The sequence below is a fragment of the Vulpes lagopus genome, chromosome 13 (assembly GCF_018345385.1).
Source record: "Vulpes lagopus strain Blue_001 chromosome 13, ASM1834538v1, whole genome shotgun sequence".
In the NCBI taxonomy this organism is placed as follows: domain Eukaryota; kingdom Metazoa; phylum Chordata; class Mammalia; order Carnivora; family Canidae; genus Vulpes; species Vulpes lagopus.
Window position 1 is genome coordinate 44,795,096 of NC_054836.1, and position 20,086 is coordinate 44,815,181.

A 20,086-nucleotide genomic window follows, 5' to 3' on the forward strand; every position below is an offset into this window, starting at 1 on the left:
AAAAAAAAAAAAAGCCACTTCAGGCTGGCTAAATAGGGAATCAAAAGACATAATCCGTATTAGAATCTATATCCCTTTATTTCTTTTTTTTCCGCCTTAGGTTTTGACTTTCCCTGTATTGACGTCATTTTCAGCCATTTCAAAGTGGCAAAAGATGGTTACAGCATTTCTGGGCCTGTAATGATTTTATGGCTAGGGATCCCAGAGAAGAGCCTTTTCTTCCAGTAGTTTTTTTTCTTTCTTTTTTAAGATTTATTTATTTTTATTTTATTTATTTTTTTTTTTTTGAGAGAGTGAAAGCAAGAAAGAACACAAGCAGAGGGAGGGAGAGAGAGGAAGAATCAGACTCCCTGCTGAGCAGGGAGGCCCATGCAGGGCTCTGATCCCAGGACCCTGGGATTAACCGATTGAGCCACCCAGGTACCCCTTCCAGTATTTTCAACAAGAGTTCCAAAGCTAACTCCTGGTGGTGTGGCTTTGTTACATGTTGTCCTTGTTCTACTTACCAAGCCAGAAAGACGGACTAGTCTCCTTAACCAGTCTAAGTTATATGTCCCATGTTGACGGTGGTATGAAGGACAGAGAAGGTCTCTCCTTTTTCACAGGAGCTTGAAGGACCTATTGCCAAGAGAAGAATGGATGCCAGTACAAAGAGATGTTGACTGAAGATAATTTACATCATTTTTGGATAGAGTTAAGTAGGAAATTAGAAGAATGTATTAGAACTTGTTAACTAGCTTGGTGAAATTATGTATTAAACAGTGTATCTGTCCTATCCAAGGTTGTAAAGATGGGGGAATATAACATGAGTCCAGTTGAGCAAGTAGACTCAGCATCCTGGCTGTCTTAACCCTACAGGGCAGATTATTGTGGTTTATTTTGTACCTAGTCATTTTGATTTGGAATTATTCAGGAGAGGCAGAACTATTCTATGAATAATGACATCTCTTTAGTTGAAACTGGTTTAAATTACTTTTTTATTGAAAAAGTAACCAAATGCATTGGCTAAAAATTAAAACAGTATACCAACAAAGAATGAAGTCTTTCCCTCTTATCCCTTTTCTCAGTCTACCAGAAAATATGGCTAGTGATTTGGGTATCTTTCTGGATATATATTCTATGCATATTCAAGGATTTTTACTTGTATTTAGTAGGCTTTATTTTTTAGAGCAACTTTAGGTTCACAACAAAAGGGAGCAGAAGGCAGAAAGATTTCCCATATGCCTCCAGCATGCCTCTCCCATTATCAACATCCTTCACTAGAGTGGTATATTTGTTACAATCAGTGAACCCGCAGTGGTACATTTCACCCAAATTTTACATTAGGGTGTGCTCTTAGAGCTGTATGTTCTGTGGTTTGGATAAATATATCATGAAAGATACCTACCCACCATTATAATATTGTATTGAATAATTTCACTGCCCTAGAAGTCCTTTACCGATTCATGCCTCCATTCTCTCTAACCCTTGGCAACCATCTATCTTTTACTGGTTCTGTAACTTTGCCTGTTCCAGAAAGTTGTATCATTGGAATCCTATAGTATGCTTTTTTTCAGATTTGCTTCTTCTACATAGTAATACACATTTTGAGTTTCCTTATATCTTTTTGTTTCTCGATATCTTTTGTTTTTTTACTGCTAAATAATATTCCATTGTCTGAATAATGTTTATATATCCACTCATCTACTAAAGGATATCTTGGTTTCTCCCAAGTTCTGGACGAATATGTTTAGTTTTGTTAAGAAAGTGCCAAAATTTCTTCCTTTCACACTATATCATTTTGCATTTGTACCATCTTGCATTTCCACTAGTAATCAGAGTTCCTATTGCTGCACATCCTCGCCAGCATTGAGTGTTGTTAGTGTTCAGGATTTCAGCCATTCTAGTACTCCTATAGTATCTCATTACTTTAATTTCCATTTTCCTGATGACATGATGTGAAGCATGTTTTCATGTTTACTTGGTAAGATTTGTCTTTGTATTTTCTTTGAGATAAATGTCTCAAAGTCTGATTAGAGACTCAATTTGACTAGAGACTCAAATGTCTCTAGTCTCTTTTTAAATCAGGTTATTTTCTTAATGTTTTAAGTGTTTTTTGTATATTTTGGGTAACAGTCCTTTATCAGGTATGTATTTATAAATATTTTCCCCCAATATGTGACTTTTTATTCACTTGACAGTATTAGTATCTTTTGTTGAGTTTTACATTTTAATGAAGTTGAGCTTATCAGTTCATTCTTGCATGGATCACGTATGCCACTGGTTTTGTGTCTAAGTAATTACCAAACCCAAGCACATCTAAGTTTTCTCTTGTGTTACCCTTTAGGTCTTAGAGTTTCTGTATTTTTACTTAGAGGTGTGTGGTCCATTTTGAGTTACGTTTTGTGAAGGGTGTTTGTTGTAAAGTTTGTGTCTAGGATCACTTTTTGTACATGTACATCTGGTTGTTCCAGGACAATTTGTTGAAAAGACAACAATCTTTGCGCCATTGTATCGTCCTTGCTCCTTTGTCAAACATTGGTTGATTATATTTATATGGGTCTGTGTGTGAGCTCCCTATTCGACATTGATCTATTTGTAATTTCTTTAAGATTTTTTTTTTTTTTTTAGATTTTATTTATTTATTCATGAGAGACACACAGAGAGAGAGAGGCAGAGAGAGAAGCAGACTCCATGCAGCCCTGGACTGAAGGCGGCGCTGAACCACTGAGCCACCTGGGCTGCCCTTATTTGTAATTTCTTAAGTGTTTGGTAGACTTCACCAGTGAACCTTTCTGGGCCTGATGCTTTCTGTTCTGGAAGGTTATCAGTTAATTGATTCACTTCCTTTAATACAAAAAGATCTGTAAAGATGTCCATTTCTACTTCTGTGAGTCTAGTTTATCTTCCAAGGAATTGGTCCATTTTTTGTAGGTTTTGAAAGCTGTGATAAGAGTTCATAGTATTCTTTCCATCTTTTTACTGTCCACAAGATTTGTAGTGATGTACCCTCTTTTATTTCTAATGTTAATCATTTGTGTCTTCCTTTTTTTACTCAATAAGCTGGCTGGAGGCTTATAAATGTTACTGATCTTTTCAGTGAACCAGCTTTTGTTTTGTTTTCTATTGATTTTCTGTTGTCGATTTCACTAAGTATGCTTTAAATTTTCTTATGCTTGGATTTAATTTGCACTTCATTTGTTAGTTTCCTAAGTTAGAGGCTAAATGATGGATTTTCAGATCTTTTTAGTTTTGTGAATTTTTCTCTAAGCACCACTTCCATGCCATCCAACACATTTTGAGAGGTTCTATTTCATTTAGTTCAAAATATTTTTAAATTTCTTCTGAGATTTCTGTATTGACTCAGTGTTACTTTAGTAGTGTATTTAATCCAAAAGTATTTGGGGATTTTACAGCTATATTCTGTTGTAGGCTAAGAGTAGACGCTGTATGATTAATATACATTTTAATTTCTAAAGGTGTTTCCTGGCTCATCGTACAGATATCTTGGCACATGTTCCATGTGGGTATATGTGTATTCTGTTTGATGAAGTAGTCTGTGGATGTCAGTTACTTCCATTTGGTTAAGGGTGCTGTTTAGTTCAACCATCCTTATTCATTTTTTTACCCACTGCATCTGTCCTGTTCTGATAGAGGAGTGTTAAAGTCTCCCAACAGTAATAGTGGGTCATTCCATTTCTCCTTGCAGTTCTATCACTTTTTGCCTCACATAGTTTCACCTTTGTTAAGGGCATAAACTTTAGGGATTGTTACGTTTCAGTGAAGAATTGAGGTTTTATGCAATGCCACTCTTTTATCCCTGATCCCTTTCCTTGCTGTGAAGTCTGCTCTGTCTGAAAAAAAATAGTTTGTTCACTTTCTTTTGATTCGCATTAGCACAGTACATCTTTCTCCATGCATTTACTTTTCATTCCTGTCTTTATATTTAGAGCCAAGTTTTTGCAGACAACACAGGTTTTGCCTTTTAGGATATTTTGTAATATTTTCTTGATTACCAGGCATTCTGTACTGGATAAAAGGAACTGTTCTAAATAGGTCTTTAGTGACGTGTTAAGTTGTGGAGGTAGGACAGAGATCATAGTCCTCTGGCTATTGAAGGACTATGATGTTAGGTGTCTTTTAGTGAGATTGTGTCTTTGGACTTACACAGTAGTTTACCTTCCTCCTCCCGTGGTAGAGAAGGGTGGTTAGGATGGGTTTGAGATTAAGTGTTTGCCTACCCCGTTATCAATTAGGCTCTGGTTAACTAGCTTGTACTAAGGTCCAGTATTGGTAGGAATAGAGTTCTTCTTGTGTATATCACAATGGTTTCTATTCCCCACTCTTCCTGTGAGAGTTCTTTCCTAGATTTACTCTAAGAAATTGGTTGAGCTAGGGATCCCTGGGTGGCGCAGCGGTTTGGCGCCTGCCTTTGGCCCAGGGCGCGATCCCGGAGACCCCGGATCGAATCCCACGTCGGGCTCCCGGTGCATGGAGCCTGCTTCTCCCTCTGCCTGTGTCTCTGCCTCTCTCTCTCTCTCTCTGTGACTATAATAAATAATAAATAAAAAAATTAAAAAAAAAAAAGAAATTGGTTGAGCTAGTATAGATAAAACTCAAACCAAAGTAAGGGGGAGGGTTCCCTATAAATGGGTCCTTGAAGTTTAACTCTCAGATTTGTTCACCATGAGCCTGCAGTTCGTCAGTGACAGTTCAGGTTTCCGTACCCTACTACTAGTTCCTATGGAATTTTTATGTTAGATTTATATTCCTGTAAATTTGGCTTGTCTGCGTCACATATCTCTCCAACATGGGGAGTAGCACTTCACCTGTAACCTACTGCTGTGAAAGATCTGAGAAGAGTTCTTGATTTTTTTTTCAGTTGAGCTTTTTACTTTGTTCAGAGTAAGTGACTTCCAAACTTCTTAGGTAAAAAAAACAAAAAACAAAAACAAACTTCTTAGGTATCCAAAATCAGAAGCTCTACCTGCTTTTAATATTAGACATGCAGTACACATAGCTGTATAATTGAAATAGAAGGCCAAATTCATGCTTTATAAATACACTGATTTTGAATCAATATTAAATTCTCCTTGCCTTAATACCCTGCTTTGTATAATAAGATGAGTTAATTTTCTTTTGCCATTGGCCAATATTTCCTCATTTCCCCCACCACCCAGCCTCTCAGTAACCACTAGTTTACTGTTTCTGAGTTCATTTTTTCTAGATTTTACATAGAAGTGAGATGATGTAGCATTTATGTTTCTCTGTTCAACTTATTTCTCTTAGGAAAATACTCTCAAGGTCCACGTATTGTCACAAATGGCAAGATTTCCACTTAGAAAAGGTTTGGGTAGCAGTGGAAGAAGTAATGAAGGAAGATGTCCCAGAAAAGTGAAGAGGAGTTGGCCTGTGGGGGAACCCACATACAGCTACAGCCTTAGAGGCTTAGTGGGAGAGTGATGATATAGTGACAAACCAGATAATAGGGCCTTTTGGTATCCTAAGGAGTGGGATCATTGTTCCTTATTTCCTGATTGGCAGTGACAAGCCCTTCAAATACTGTCTCTCGAGTGAGGGGTCACAGTTGGGTCAAAAAGACAAATCTGGGAGTGCCTGGCTGGCTCAGTTGGTAGAGCATCCAACCCTTGATCTCAGGGTCATGAGTTTGAGCCCCACATTGGGTGTAGAGATTACTTTCCAAAAAAATTGGAAAGAAATAAAAGAAAGAAAGGAGGGAAGGAGGGAGGAAGGAAGGAAGAAAGAAAATAAATGAATTCTGGAACTAGTATGGTTTACAGACTTCTAAATATCAGAAAGATGGGTCAAGGAAGTTACTAGTAGTAGTTACTGAGGTAAAAACATGGCAGATGACTTAAAGTCCTATGCATGTTAGCAGAGGGAGAAAGGTATTACAAAGAGTAGCCATAGATTTTGCTGATTAGTGAGGGACAAAATAACTCAAACACTTATGTTTTTGCAGTGGGTAGTTGAATAGGGTCCTGTGGTGGATGCTAGTGGAAGGGATCTGCTATTAAGGTATTTTGGTCTATTGTATGATATACTACAACTTTTGTGGTGGGAAGTTATCAGACTCATGAATTTCTTTCTATTGGCTTCTAACCTCTTTAGACAGTGTTGAACTCCAAGCTGAGACTTGTCTGTTCCCTTTCTATAAAGAAAAAAGAACATATACTTTTATGTATAAATACATTAGGCCAGGTCCGAGAGACATTTTGATGTAGTCTTAAAAAGAGTGAAACTGAGTTCATAGGATCAGCCATCAGTAAATTGTCTGATGAACACTGATCTGAATATAATTACTGTTTTCATATACTAAGTAGAAGTTTTAACTTCATTTGCCTTTTAAAGTCAAATCCCTTTCCCCACATGAATTTGTGTGAAAGAAATGTGTCTGGCATTATTGGCATCATTGAACTATTTACCCCTAAAGAGAGGAAAATGGGAAAAGCGGGATGTGTGTATGTGAATGAACAGTGCTGAATGAACAGGTTTACAAAGGCTTGTACGTACAAAGAACTTTTGTTCTTCTTTGCTCTATAAGAGCTGACATAATTATTCTTTCCTCAGCCACAACAATCCCGAATTACGCTTACTAGGTGCTTGGTCTCTTTGAAAAAGAGATACTACTAAGTAGTAGTGATTCATAATATGCTGACTATCTGATGGCCTGGTAACCAACTAATCAGTTCAGTTGCCTGCTTTAATGGTGAAGGAAGGTTCTGGAGGCCCCACCATTCTGGTCATTGCCCTTTCCTTGTCGAATCCTGAGGGTCTCCAGGGAGAAAGTAGAGGCTGTTAACTACCAACTGGCATAGAAGAAACTGCATATGTTAACAAGTGGTGTGGCCACATGGCTCCATACTGGCTGAATGTTGTGACTGGCTGCAAGAGACAGAGTGGCTAACTGCTGTGTTCTTCTCCTCCTAGGTTTCAGAAACGGAAGTCTGTATTTTCCATATTCAGTGGTACTCAGTGAGTATCCTGGCTTCCTCGTCCCTCAGTCCCCGTTGCCCACTGCATTTAACCGAAGACCTATGTTTTGTAACACAGCACAGTTCCGGCAGTGTAGTGGCTACGGACAGAAAACAAATACGAAAGAGACTCAGACTGAACCTCATCAGGCTGAAAATATGACGCAGAAACAAGACACCCACTCAGAAGGTAATAGGGTGACCAGTATCCTGACTTCTAATATTGACACAAAAGCCGGCAAAACTGAAGCAACAGGTAGGGTTTTGTTTTCTGTTGTCCAGAAGGAGCCACATCCTGAGAGCCCTTCTCATAACATCGTGTACAGGATATCACCTCAAGGACACTATATACCTGAGAAGGCAAAAACGAGGCCAGAACAGAGCAAAGGATGCCCTGTAACACAGTTCTGGAAGACTTTGAAGGAAACTATCCGTTTGTATAACCTAACTTATGGTAAGACCATGCCAGAGAACCTGGTGCAGCATAGTGGGATTTCACAGAGTCCTTGTGAAAGTAGAAGTGTGCTCTATAACCGTCATGAGGGTGCAGACAGCATCGCAGGTAAAGATGAAGAAAGCACTGTCTGGTCAGAACAGTGTCATGATGTAAAACATGATGAGGTGGTAAAGTCAGGTTCCATCAGGGACATGAACTTGGGAAAAGAAAAAGGCTGTGCAGCTGTTCCCCAATTCCTGTCCTCTCCAGGTGAAGCAAAAGACAGAGATGAAATCCAGGATACACTAAACTCCAGTCTGTGCCAGTCTTCTGGAGATGGCAATCAGCTCCAGCAGGAAAGGCCGTTCTGCTCCAGCAATAAGGCCATTGAGGACCTGAGCCTACAGTCCAGATCCCAGAGTCCCATTAGCTTTGGGGAGAGCATGCCAGACGATGGCAGTGGGGGCCATGGCCTCCTTGTGAAAGTGGATGAAGGTGAAGTGGTAGAGACGCACAGCTGCCCTCAGAGTTATGTCCCTCCCCCTACCTCTCTGGCCCAGTTCAGCCAAGTCAGTGAAGGCATTCAGTGTGATATGAGCCAGTGGCAGGATGCAGAACACGAACAATCTCCTGAGTCATCACCAGAAAGCAGAAAGACAACAGAGGAAGGGGCAGTCAGGTGTGGGGAATTGGATGAGGTGGTGGTGAGGGATGGCTTCCCCAAGTATGTTCCTAACCCCTCCTGGTTGGCCCAGATGAACAGCAAGGGAGTAGATGCGGGGATTCAGTGTGATGGCAGCTGGTGTCAGGATGCAGAGCTGGAGAAATCCCCTGAGCAAATGCCTTCCAAACATGAGGAGTCCTCACCAGCCTGCAAAACTGAGGGCTCACAGGGAAAGACTATCAGGACTGGGGAACTGAACACAGATGAAGAAATGACCAGGAAGGATGAGACTGAGGAGGAGGAGCACGAGAACTTCAAGAAGTGTGCAGATATTCAAAAGTCTGTGACCAGCATCAAGCAGACATCCCTGAGCAACTTCTCAAGTGGGAGCACAGGCTATTTAGTGAGGAAAAATGCTGCCTCGAACACTGTACTTCTTAAGGATTCAGAAGACTGTGACTTCGAAGAGGAAGCTGAAGGTGAAATGGAGGAGCTAGACTGCCTCTTTGCAGAAGTTAGTCCACTGGGCCCTATGGCCTCTTCAAAAGGACAGATTTATCACAAGGCTGGCAGGATCATCCGGATGCCACCCGAGTGCTGTCTCCCTTCCCAACTTCTTGTGTGGCCCACCAGAAATAAGAACAGGTTAAAGCATGGAGAATATGAGAGCATCCCTGTAGTGTGCAAAGTGACGGGACAGGATGGCCGGTTCCGAGGGGAATGTACCACGGCCATGCAGAAGGGGTTGGAGTCCAAGAGAGCCTCTCATAAGTCCTGGGAACGTAAGTGACTAACGGGCTCATCCTATTTGGTGTCTGTGTTTGTTCCATACTGGGTCCTGGATGCAAAGGCAGCCATAGATCAATAGTGTTTCTCCATTTTGAAAATATTTTTTTTAAGATCTTATTTATTAATGAGAGAGACAGAGAGGCAGAGACATAGGCAGAGGGAGGAGGAGGCTCCCCAAGGAGAGCCTGATGTGGGACTCGATCCAAGGACTCTGGGATCATGCCCTGAGCCAAAGGCAGGCACACAACCACTGAGCCACCCAGGTGCTACTGAAAGTATGTTCTTAAACAACTGTAGGTGCCCATGTTTGTAGGATTGGCAGAGATCCCAAGTTTGAAGTCCTGCATTCTAGGAATTGTAATTTGAAACAAAGAGCTATAGGAGATGATGCAGACCTGGGTGGTGGGAAAGGACAGAGGCAGAGAGAGAAAAGAGTGATGGACATAGATCTAGGTGGAGTTGCTAAGAACGGGCAGTCCCATGTAGAGGTGGTGAATTTTGATACAAATTTGGGGGCTGTTCTTTGGAGTGAGAATGGAGACAATAGCATGAGCTCAAATGGACAGCCAGGCCAGGTCAAGTATGTTCCAGGGATTGAGCCTGAGAACAGCCAGCCAGGGGGAGAACTGTGAGGAGTTGGGAAAGTGGTGCTAAAATAGTAGATATTTTGGGGCACCTGAGTGGCTCAGTGGCTGAGCATCTGCCTTTGACTCAGGGCGTGATCCTGGGGTCGTGAGATTAAGTCCTGCATCACGCTCCCTGCAGGGACTCTGCTTCTCCCTCTCCCTGTCTCTGCCTCTCATGAATAAATACAATCTTTAAAAATCTTAAATAAAATCTTTTAAAAAGGGATCCCTGGGTGGCACAGCAGTTTAGCGCCTGCCTTTGGCCCAGGGAGCGATCCTGGAGACCCGGAATCGAATCCCACGTTGGGCTCCCGGTGCATGGAGCCTGCTTCTCCCTCTGCCTGTGTCTCTGCCTCTCTCTCTCACTGTGTGCCTATCATAAATAAAATTTAAAAAAAATCTTTTAAAAAATAATTTCCTTTTTAGATTTTGTCCTGTAGGCAATATAGGGGGTGCCAAAAGCAAACTGAACAGAGAAAAGACAGGAAGAAATGTGCTCTATGCATCTTCACCTGGTGGGACTGTATAGGAGAAGACTGAAGTGTAGCTGTATGGCTGAAACTTCTATATAAAGTCAGTTTAGGGGGAGTCCTGGTGGCTCAGCGATTTAGTGCCACCTTCAGCCCAGGGTGTGATCCTGGAGACCCGGGATCGAGTCCCATGTCGGGCTCCCTGCATGGAGCCTGCTTCTCCCTTTGCCTGTGTCTCTGCCTCTCGTTCTCCTTGCCTGTCTCTCATGAATAAATAAATAAATCTTAAAAAAAAAAAAAAAAAAAAAACTAAAGTCAGTTTAGTTGAACATTAGATATAAAGTGATGAGGATCCTAACTCTGATGGGAATTAAAATATCTACATTCTCAGAGAATCCATCAATGAAACTGATTCTTTAAGAAAAAAAAAAAAAACTGGGGTTTGAACATGAATACCAGGAGAAAATGGTAATAACATTCTTGGAAAAGTAAACTTGGGAAGGGGAGTTGTTTTGCTTTACTGTGTGGTTGTTGGTGGGGGGACTGGACTAGCAGGTCCTGCAGACCTGGTTGAAGCTTGAGTTTGGACCACCCTATGATTAGGGAAGGGGCTCAAGGAGTGGGAAGGACCCAGAGTAGAGCCTGGAGGATGATTATATCTGGGGTGCAAAAATAAAGGGAAGTAAGCAAGTGATGAATGGGCTGCATAAGGGGCCCCCTGAGGAGATTGAAGTTCCAATCTTAGCTCCTAAACCAAAACACTGTCCATCTTACCTTTAGTCTTCTCAAAGTCTCATTTGGTCTGCTGTCATTTCCCATCAGTGTGTAGGAATCAGTTTTCCCCATCCTATCACAGCCCTGTGAAGAAGATAACTTTAATTTACTCTTGGTTATACAGTTAAGATGGTAATTTTCAGGCCAAATTCTCTAGATTGTGTCTATTATTTTGTTTTTCAAATCATGTGATGATTTTCCTGCCAAGGACTGTAGAATGATAAAGAATAGTATCTTGAACAATAGATTTTTCATGAAGGATGTATTTGTTTTTTCCTTTGGTTCATGATTTTTCATGAAGGATGTATTTGTTTTTTCCTTTGGTTTTTTAAGCAACTTGGGTTATTTACTATATGAATCACTTCTTCCCTCAGGTAACTGTGAGAGGTGGAAAACCAAGGTACCTTACAAAGTTTCAAACAGATTCGAGGCAGATGCTGTAAAGTTTAGGAAATAGCAGGTACAGAGGTTGGTATCTGTATCCAATTTGGATTTCTCATGATTGGCTTTTAGGACTTTGTTTGGGGTTTCCTATTCAGTGAATAGTCTGCCCTCCAAAACTAGCATTGCTTGTGGGCAGTAAAAAATGGCAGCAGTGTGATTGGGTAATAGACCTGTTCTTTTTTTTAGACCTGTTTCTATAGATCCTCGCTTACTAGTAGATTGGAGCCAAAGCCTTTCAGTTCTGTGGAGTGTTTTTTATGGTGGTTTTCCACATTTAATTCCCAGTGCTGTTGATGGTGGTCTGTTGTGGGTTATATGGGATTATGTAAGTTATCCGAGTGGCTTATCCAAGTGTCCAAGTGTAGAACTGGGAGAGCTAGGTACTGGAAGTTCAGGGTCTCCCTTAAGGAGCTAGTAGCATGACAGGTTTCTCTTCACACTGAGTCTTGGTGTTGAGTATCCTTGCCACACCTTCAGCCCCTAGGCCTGGAGTGTCAGGGCGCAAGTGGTGACTGGCCCTTTCCAGGCCATCCTGCCTTGCAGTGGTCACGAAGGAAAGCCTGATAATCACTCCCAGGCAAAATATTAAGATCTTTAACTTTATCCTAAAAATGAAAACTAAAGATATTAGTAATGATTCTCTGCATAAGATATCTTGAGTTTGTTATACATCTAATTTAAGGAATTCTTTTATTGTTATTTCATAGGAAACAGATTGCTGTGTTCCAGTTATATAGAAGAGCTAAATAAGTGGTGCATCATCATGATGGTATAGATTTAAATTAAGAAAGCGATCATACCAACAAAAAGAAAACGTGACATTATAAAGTCTTTGGAATTAAATAAAACAGCAAATAAATTGAATTGCATATGTGTGGGATTCTCAAGCATTTTCTTCCCCTCTCATAATTGGCCACATCACTGATAACACCAACAGTGAAGTTGGGTCATTCATGAATACTTCTGCCGTGTGTATTGCTGTCTTGTAATCTCCAGGGACCTTTAAATATGGGGAAAAGGATGGTGGAGTTGAGGACAGAATAAATAGATGAAGGATTTGCCATAAACAGCAACTACCCTGGAGATAGAGACTGACCTTATTTTCTTTATAGTATTTTCACTGATCAGTATATCCATTGGTGGGTTGTAGTATGTTACTGACTTCCAGCATACACTCAGAAACAAGGGAAACTTTAGGCAAGTAATAAGAGTTCCTTATACTCAGAGCCTACCACCTATATGGTCAATTTGTGGAACCAATCTTTTCCCAAATAAGTGGCACAGGTTAAGTCTGTGACTAGTGCTAAAATGTTTCTATGTGGATGAAGGCTGTCCTAAGGGTATTTGTAAGAGGGCAGATGTAGAAAGGCTAGCGTTGCCTCCTAGAAGGACACTCTGGGCGATTCTACGAATATTGTGATGCATATGAATGGGTCAACTCTGACCCTCTGAGTTGCCCAGTGATGAGTTAATTCTATTTGTTTACTATATATTGATGTTTTTAAACTATTTTTAACTTCTATGGTAACAAAATTAATTAACAAAATTAACTCTCAAGATGGGTTAAGGAGATGGTACAAAGCAGTAACACTGCATGAGATGCAAAAAGGCAAGCAAAAGATAATACGGTTTCTAAAGCTGGTCTTACAAGGTTTGTGACTTACCTCCCTCCTAACCCCTACCTAAAATATTACGTAGATACTCTAAGAAAATATCTGTGACGCCCATCCCCATCCATGGCTAGAGTATGGGACTTTTCTGTTGTTTAGTAACACCTGCATTTTCACTTTCATAGTTTGTGATATGCCCACATGGGAGAGTTACATGAGAGAGTTTTCACCCCTGATATCCTGTATTCCTTACCTCTATAGTACCTCCATGGACTAGTTAGACATCACAGCACTCAAATATTTGTAAATGAATGGCTTATTGTCAATTTAGATGAACAGTTTTAGTCTTGTGAGTGTTCCCACCATCATTCCAAGTCCAGAACATAACTGAAATGGGGAGGCTGAGTTAGGAATGCACTGGCTGGAGTAACTGAATAATAAGGAAGATTTGGATCCATATAATCCAACTTCTTGCTTATCTGGGAGCCAGGAAGGCATTCCATTACTCTGACTCCCCCCCAACAATCTGATTCATTTACCTATAAATCCCCACGAGAAGTTAAAAGTGTGGTTTTTCATTAATGTGTTAGTATGAGTTGAATCTCATCACTTTTTTGACACCTGTGAAATAGTTTCAAGTGTTGGTGAACTAAGGCACTTAAATGGACCATAACTTGGGCTCTCTGGCTACTGGGAAGACGTTGGACTAAAGAAGGTGGGGAAGACTGTAACACTGGTATATGGAAGAGCAAGCATAAAAAGAGGAGGATGGTCCAGTCAACACTTTGCCTGCTTTGTAACCCCTCCCAAAGTCTTACCTTTATTCTAGAGGTTAGATGAGGAGTCAAGAGTAAGTCTTGTAAACAAAGTCCAAAATGAAGGGTACATCCTGACAACACCTTCCTTTTCATTTTCCCAAGTGGTTATTGGACCTCATGACACACTGAGTTCCTTAGGGTTAAACTCTGACATGAAGATTTGTGTGCAGCAAATTTAGTGGAGAGTGCTATGGGGAACAAACTCTCTGAAGGGGCAAAGAAAGCATGATTATGCAAAGAGAAGAAATATGGATGTGATGCAGTAACAACAAAGACCTTGCCCAATCGCACTGGGAGCTCCTGAGCTGCAATGGTGCTGCAGAGCTATCTCAACAAGAGTAAGAAGCCATACTTACACCCCTGCACTGACCAGTCACTGATGCAGGATGCTCCTAGAAAGGAGGCATGACCTTGGGTACTGTGACTCTCTTCAAGAAAGATCCCTGGAAAGGGGAAGTCAGTTGCAACTTGTCAGTTGTTAACCATCCCAGCAGGTGGGAGAGTAAACACTTTAGTCCTAAAGTCAGGGTGGGAATTAAGAGGCAGATACTAGTGGCACAACACAGAATCCATTACAATTTCCATATCAGGTTTCAACTGGAGAATGTAACTGTACTTCTAATAAATTTGCATTGAACACCACTATGAGTGACTAAAAAAAAAGAAGCTGAGACTAGGGCAGCCCGGGTGGCTCAGTGGTTTAGTGCCGCCTTCAGCCCAGGGTGTGATTCTGGAGACCCAGGATCAAGTCCCCGCGTCGGGCTCCCTGCATGGAGCCTGCTTCTCCCTCTGCCTGTGTCTCTGCCTCTCTCTGTCTCTCATGAATAAATAAGATCTTTAAAAAAAAAAAAAAGGAAGCTGAGACTAAAACATGAAACAAGAAAGATGGTGGTCTTTGCCCTAAAGAAGTTTCTAGACATGTGGGGCAGTCACTAATTTCCACAAATGTATTGACTTAAAACCATATCCATCAACTTCTGATTTCTGGACTGGCACATAAGGAAGTAAGTCTTCACTCTGTCCTAAGAAGTAAAAGTAAAAGCAGAACTAAAAATTATCAAATCTTCCTAAATTTGTCAAAGAACTGAGGTCACAGCAAAATCCCTAACCTGAAAATTGCAGACAGGTGGACTTGGAAAAATCATAACAACCACAGCAGAAACCTCTGTGGGAGGTAGGACGATGTGCCATGTAGGATATCTACTGTAATAAGTGTACCATTCTGGTGTTGATATAAGAGAGGGGGGTTGTGGGTATGTGGGGACAAAATACATGGTAAATCTCCGTAGTTTCTGCTTAATTATACTGTGAATGTAAAACAGCTGTAAAAAAAAAAACTGAATTTTTTAAAAAGTGAAAAGATAGAAACGATGCCCATTTATTATCTCATAGGTTTGTAGGTCAGAAATGTGAGAAGACCACCCTTAAGGTCAGGCTCTGACATGAAGATCTGTGTGCAGGAAATTGAGTGGAGAGTGCTATGGGGAATAAAATCTCAGAAGGGGCAAAGAAAGCATGATTATGCATAGAGAAGTACAGATGTGATGTAGTAATAACAAAGGCCTTCACCAATTGCACTGGGAGCTCCTGAGCTGCAATGGTCCTGTAGAATAATCTCAACTGGCATAAAAGATCACACCTTACATCCCTGCAGCCTTTGAATATGTTAGCTATGTATTATAATCTAATCAGGGGAATAAAATCCATTATAGTAACAAGTTCTACAGATTTGGGCAAAAAATCTTGGAGGCTATTTTATAATTGTGCCTACTACAACCATAATGACAGGTAGATAGATACCTTGGTAAAAGGAGGTCTGGTGACTTCTCTTCCTTTTCTATATAGGACTGGAGAGTACTGGGTCTGAAAGGAGAGATTTTAGGATGAGGAACTTTGTTCAGCTTTATAGGGTCAGTGGTCTGGGAATTGGAGCAGAGGAAGAAGAGGTTAGTTCGAGGTTCTTGTGGGTAAACTGGAGAAAAGGACTACAGGTCAAGGGATGACAGACCGAACAAAGGACCATGGAAACTAGGCCAGAAACCTGAAGTGAGAGTAGAGACGGGAATTAACTTGCAAGGAGGGATGCAGTGGATGGCAAGATCCTGATTACAACAGGAAGAGGAAGGAGGCTTCAGGAAGAGGTTTAACACTTAGAGCAGTGGTTCTGCAAGTCTGGCCCCCAGACCAACAGTTAGTATCAGTATCATTTGGACACTTGTCACAATTGCAAATTCTCCAGTCCACTCCAGACCTAGCAAATCAGAAATTCTAAAATTCTAGGAGTTAAGACCCAGGAGTCTGTTTTAACAACCACTCCAGGTGATTTTGCTGCCCCATAAGTTCAAGAATCATTGATATTATTCTCTCCTATTGTAACTGAATATGTTTATCATGAATGGGTTTCCTGCATGAGAAAGAAAATTCCTGGAGGGTGAATTCCTGCTGCATGCTGAGCTAGGATGCCAAGGGTAAGTGTAAGACATGGCTGAATTAACTGGCCTTAGAGTTTTCAGAAATAAAAAATCCTGGCCATTCCAATCTGGGCCAATTGTGTTACTCAGGTAAACTTTGTAAATAAGGCCAAGACTAGGGCCACTTACTGAAGAGAGCTGGAGAAGGAGTCAACCTGGCCTGCATCACTCATTCCTTAAAGACAGGGGAATCTGGGGCACCTGGGTGGCTCAGTCAGTTAGGTGTCTGCCTTCAGCTCTGGTCATAATCCTGGGGTCCTGGGATCTGAGCCCCACATCTGGCTCCCTGCTCAGCAGGGAGTCTGCTTCCTCCCTTTCCCTCTGTCCCTCCCCCAATGCAAGCATGCTTTATTTATCAAATAAATAAATGAAATATTTTTTAAAAAATTAAAATACTAAAAAAGAGGGGTGAGTCCTCAGGGAAAGTGGCAAAAAAGTAAGAATAATGTGTTCCTGGGAACCTGAATGATGTAAGTAGCAACAGACGCTGGTGAAGGAGGACCACTTGCTTATGAGCAAGATCTGGCTCCACTTTGGCTCAGGGGAGGAACAGACACACTCCCCTAGCTGTGGGCACCACCCCAAGCTGCTGAGCTGCCTCAGCTGTGGCACAAAGAGAGAAGTTCTCAGGTGGGCTATACTTAGCCAAGAGGATGAGATGAACTTGGGGATGGGGGAAGTTGGGCCAACACAGTAACCTCTATATCCTTAGAAGTATTCTGAATCTACTATTCTGAAAATAGTCATGGGAAAATAGCAGTAAGTGATGGGAATAGTCATGGGAAAATAGCAGTAAGATCTAAGCAAGTCAAACACATGATTTTTAAATGTTATTAGTGTATTTCACTCCTCAAACCCCACAAAAAACAAAAAACTCAAGTAATCATGCCAGGGGTTTAAGAATATGGGTCTTTGAGTATAGGAAGGCCCAACATGCTTTATATTGTTTGGTTAAAAAATGAAAAACAATGGTGCATATATTTATACTATACTAAAAAGAGAGAAAAAAAATTGAAACATAAATATTTCCAGATGACTTTACAAGAAATTGGTAACATTAGCCCTTGGGGAAGGGAACTGAGTGGCTGGGGGAGACAGGAGGAAGGTTTTCCCTGATTAAACCTTGTATACCTTTTAAATTTGGACCATGTAAGTATATTATGATTCAAAAATAAATAAAAGAATATTTTTTAAATAAATAAAATAATGAAATTTATTATCCTGGACAACAGAGAAAAGTCAAGCCTGAAGTCTCTGGGAACCAAGTAGTGCCCTGGTGGGGGGTGGGAGAGGCTGGGGCAGCACCCGGAGCTTCCTCAGAGCTCATCCCCAGTCCAGCTGCCCCGGCAGAGGCCCCTCCAAGGAATCACAAACCTTGGGGCTCAGCGGGAGGAGGGCACTGAACAAAGCTTTCCTGCCTGAGATCAGCTGCTGTCCAGAGCCAGCACCTAGGAAGGTACAACTCACCCTCCTGGGGTCACATCTTTGCTGGAAGGCAAGTGAGGATTCACACGGGTGACGTCGAATCCCCTGCACTCTGGCGGCTCCCTCCTCGTCCTCCCCGCCTCCGCCGTGGCCTCTGGTCTTTGGCCACAGTGTCTGATCTGTGGGGAGACAATGCTGAACCAGTCAAGTCCTCATCAATCCGAGTCTGAACTCTCATTCGACTTGGAAGACTTATGTTTTCGTTTCTTCTTCTTCTTCTTCTTGTCTTTCTTCCTTTTCTTATGTTTTTCTTTCTTCTTCTTTTTCTTGTGTTTCTCTTTGCATGCTGAGGAACTGGAGCTGCTCCCATCTTCCTCAGAGGTAGAATCCTCCAGTAACTGTTTCAACTGCTGTATCCTACACAGAGAAGATTAACCAAAACCATATTTAACTCTGAAAAGAAACGTAGATAAAAACGATATAAGAGCAGCAGCGAGAGTAAAAAAAAAAAAAAAAAAACAAACATCACGAATAACCACCTTACTGAAGACAGTATTCACTTTTATTTGTGCATGTCTTCCCCATTCTTGTTCACACCCATGCCTCTCTGACGTGACGGTAACCAGTGTACAAGTCACTCTGTAGTCTCTTCATCATCCTAAATTCTTCTGCATGTTTCTCCAGTCCTTAGTACAGAACTTCGAACACGTTCCTACCTTCCTTCATCACACCCCACCCTCCCACCCACAGCTGCTCAAGGTCACACTAGGTAATCTATCTCCTTAACACTTAGAATTCCATGTAACCAGTTTGAGAAGAACCAACCCTCCTCTTTATTCACCTTATCTTTTATCTTTTATTCTTGTCTAAAGCGAATTTTTAACAATAGCTCAGACACTGAAACTAAGTCAGCATCCAGCAGTGGTGTGAGCAGGAGCAGCCAAGCCCACTGCTTTAAGCTAACCCAAGTAGAACAAGGCTGGCCTGCCCATTCCCCACCCACTGGCCTTTCTGTGATTACTCCTGCCTTCCAAATATTTCACAGCTAAAGCACCTCAGTTACCAAACCACTCATCTAATACTAGAATGGGTGTTTCCAACTTTATATAATTTCAGACCTTAAGAGGGTATTGGGGGATCCCTGGGTGGCGCAGCAGTTTGGCGCCTGCCTTTGGCCCAGGGCGCGATCCTGGAGACCCCGGATCGAATCCCACATCAGGCTCCCGGTGCATGGAGCCTGCTTCTTCCTCTGCCTGTGTCTCTGCCTCTCTCTCTCTCTCTCTCTCTCTCTCTGTGACTATCATAAATAAATAAAAATTAAAAAAAAAAAAAAGAGGGTATTGGTATCATTAGAACCATCTTACCTTAAATCCTTTTCGTGTCTTTTGTTCTCTCGGATGATGTCATACATGGGATCTTCATGTGCCTTGAGGATGACAAAAGGTTACAGTTGTGTCAGGCTCCATGGACTATCAGCTAAATAAAAATTCATGTTTCACTGAAAGCAGTTTGGTGTAATTTTATATTTAACACATTCTAAAATAAAATAAAATATAAATAAATAAATAAATAAATAAATAAATAAATAAATAAATAAATAAATAAATTTATAATCCTTCCTAGGAGTTACTTTCGCTGCAAACCCACTGAAGCTGTAACAAAGGATTTTCTGATTAGAAAAATATAGATTACAATTTAAATATCCTTTATAAGAACATATACCATGGCAGAAACATGAAATACTTTTCAAGGTAGAAATATCGAGGTAGTTTTCTTTGTTCTGTTTGGAGAGATGACCAAGAGATAGTATTAAGAAGAAAAAGTGGTCAGGGTGTCTGGGTGCTCAGTTGGTTAAGTGTCTGCCTTCTGCTCAGGTCATGATCCCAGGGTTGGGATCGAGCCCCATATCCTCAGCAGGGAGTCTGCTTCTCACTCTCCCTCTGCTGCTCCCCTTGTGCTCTTTCTCTGTCAAATATATAAATAAAATCCTTTTTTTTAAAGTGCATATATAATTTATATACACACTTCTAGCTTCTAATTTAAAGACATCTGGTCAAAAAAAAAATAAAGACATCTGGTCTTTAAAGGCTGGGAAACTAAAACTCTAATTTTAGTTATAAAACATGATTTTTTTATATAAGTTAAAACAGATGACTGAATAAATAACAATCTGCTTTAGAAAAAGAATCATTATTCCCAAGGTAAAAGCAAATAACACTTTAATAAAAAGTTGGGTTTTGTTAACTAATCTGTCACATAAATGTAATTTTTTTAAGGATTTTATTTATTTATTCACAAGAGACACAGAGAGAGAGAGGCAGAGACACATGCAGAGGGAGAGGTAGGCCCCATGCAGGGAGCCCAATGTAGGACTCGATCCCGGGACTCCAGGATCATGCCCTAGGCTTAAGGCAGGCGCTCAACTGCTGAGCCACCCAGGGATCCCAATAAATGTAATTTAATAAGAGATGTAGTCAACACAGATACTCTGACCAAAAAACTTCTGGGAATATATTTTATGCAAACTTCCAGTTCACTGACTACAGCCTGTTTCATTAATATTCACTATTTCTAAAAAATGTAAA

The 20,086-nt window shown here is 41.0% G+C and overlaps 2 protein-coding genes across 20 annotated transcripts in view; one reads left to right on the plus strand and one right to left on the minus strand.

Moving 5' to 3' along the window:
• LOC121474696 overlaps positions 1-13,949 on the plus strand; it is a 37,720-nt gene extending 23,771 nt beyond the window's left edge. For 12 of the 15 annotated variants that reach the window (XM_041727764.1, XM_041727768.1, XM_041727762.1 and 9 more), the window contains 3 exons: positions 6,931-8,856; positions 11,108-11,201; positions 11,885-13,949. In XM_041727764.1, coding sequence (XP_041583698.1) covers positions 6,931-8,856; positions 11,108-11,190 — 2,009 coding nt within the window. In that variant the 3' untranslated portion in view covers positions 11,191-11,201; positions 11,885-13,949. The remainder of the gene's footprint in view (positions 1-6,930; positions 8,857-11,107; positions 11,202-11,884) is intronic. The other 3 variants (XM_041727771.1, XM_041727765.1, XM_041727769.1) reach the window with 3 other exon arrangements.
• The window catches only part of LOC121474702 (retinitis pigmentosa 9 protein-like), a 33,954-nt gene that overhangs the window by 1,630 nt on the left and 12,238 nt on the right, over positions 1-20,086 (minus strand). For 2 of the 5 annotated variants that reach the window (XR_005983481.1, XR_005983478.1), the window contains exons 5-8: positions 18,866-18,927; positions 17,544-17,918; positions 10,734-10,817; positions 507-618 (exon numbers count right to left, since the gene is read on the minus strand). Coding sequence is in view for 1 of the 5 variants with exons in the window: in XM_041727782.1 (XP_041583716.1) it covers positions 17,717-17,918; positions 18,866-18,927 (264 nt within the window). In the remaining 4 variants the exon portion in view is untranslated. Of the gene's footprint in view, positions 1-506; positions 619-10,733; positions 10,818-13,961; positions 14,049-15,405; positions 15,469-17,262; positions 17,919-18,865; positions 18,928-20,086 lie in introns of those variants that run through there. The other 3 variants (XR_005983480.1, XR_005983479.1, XM_041727782.1) reach the window with 3 other exon arrangements.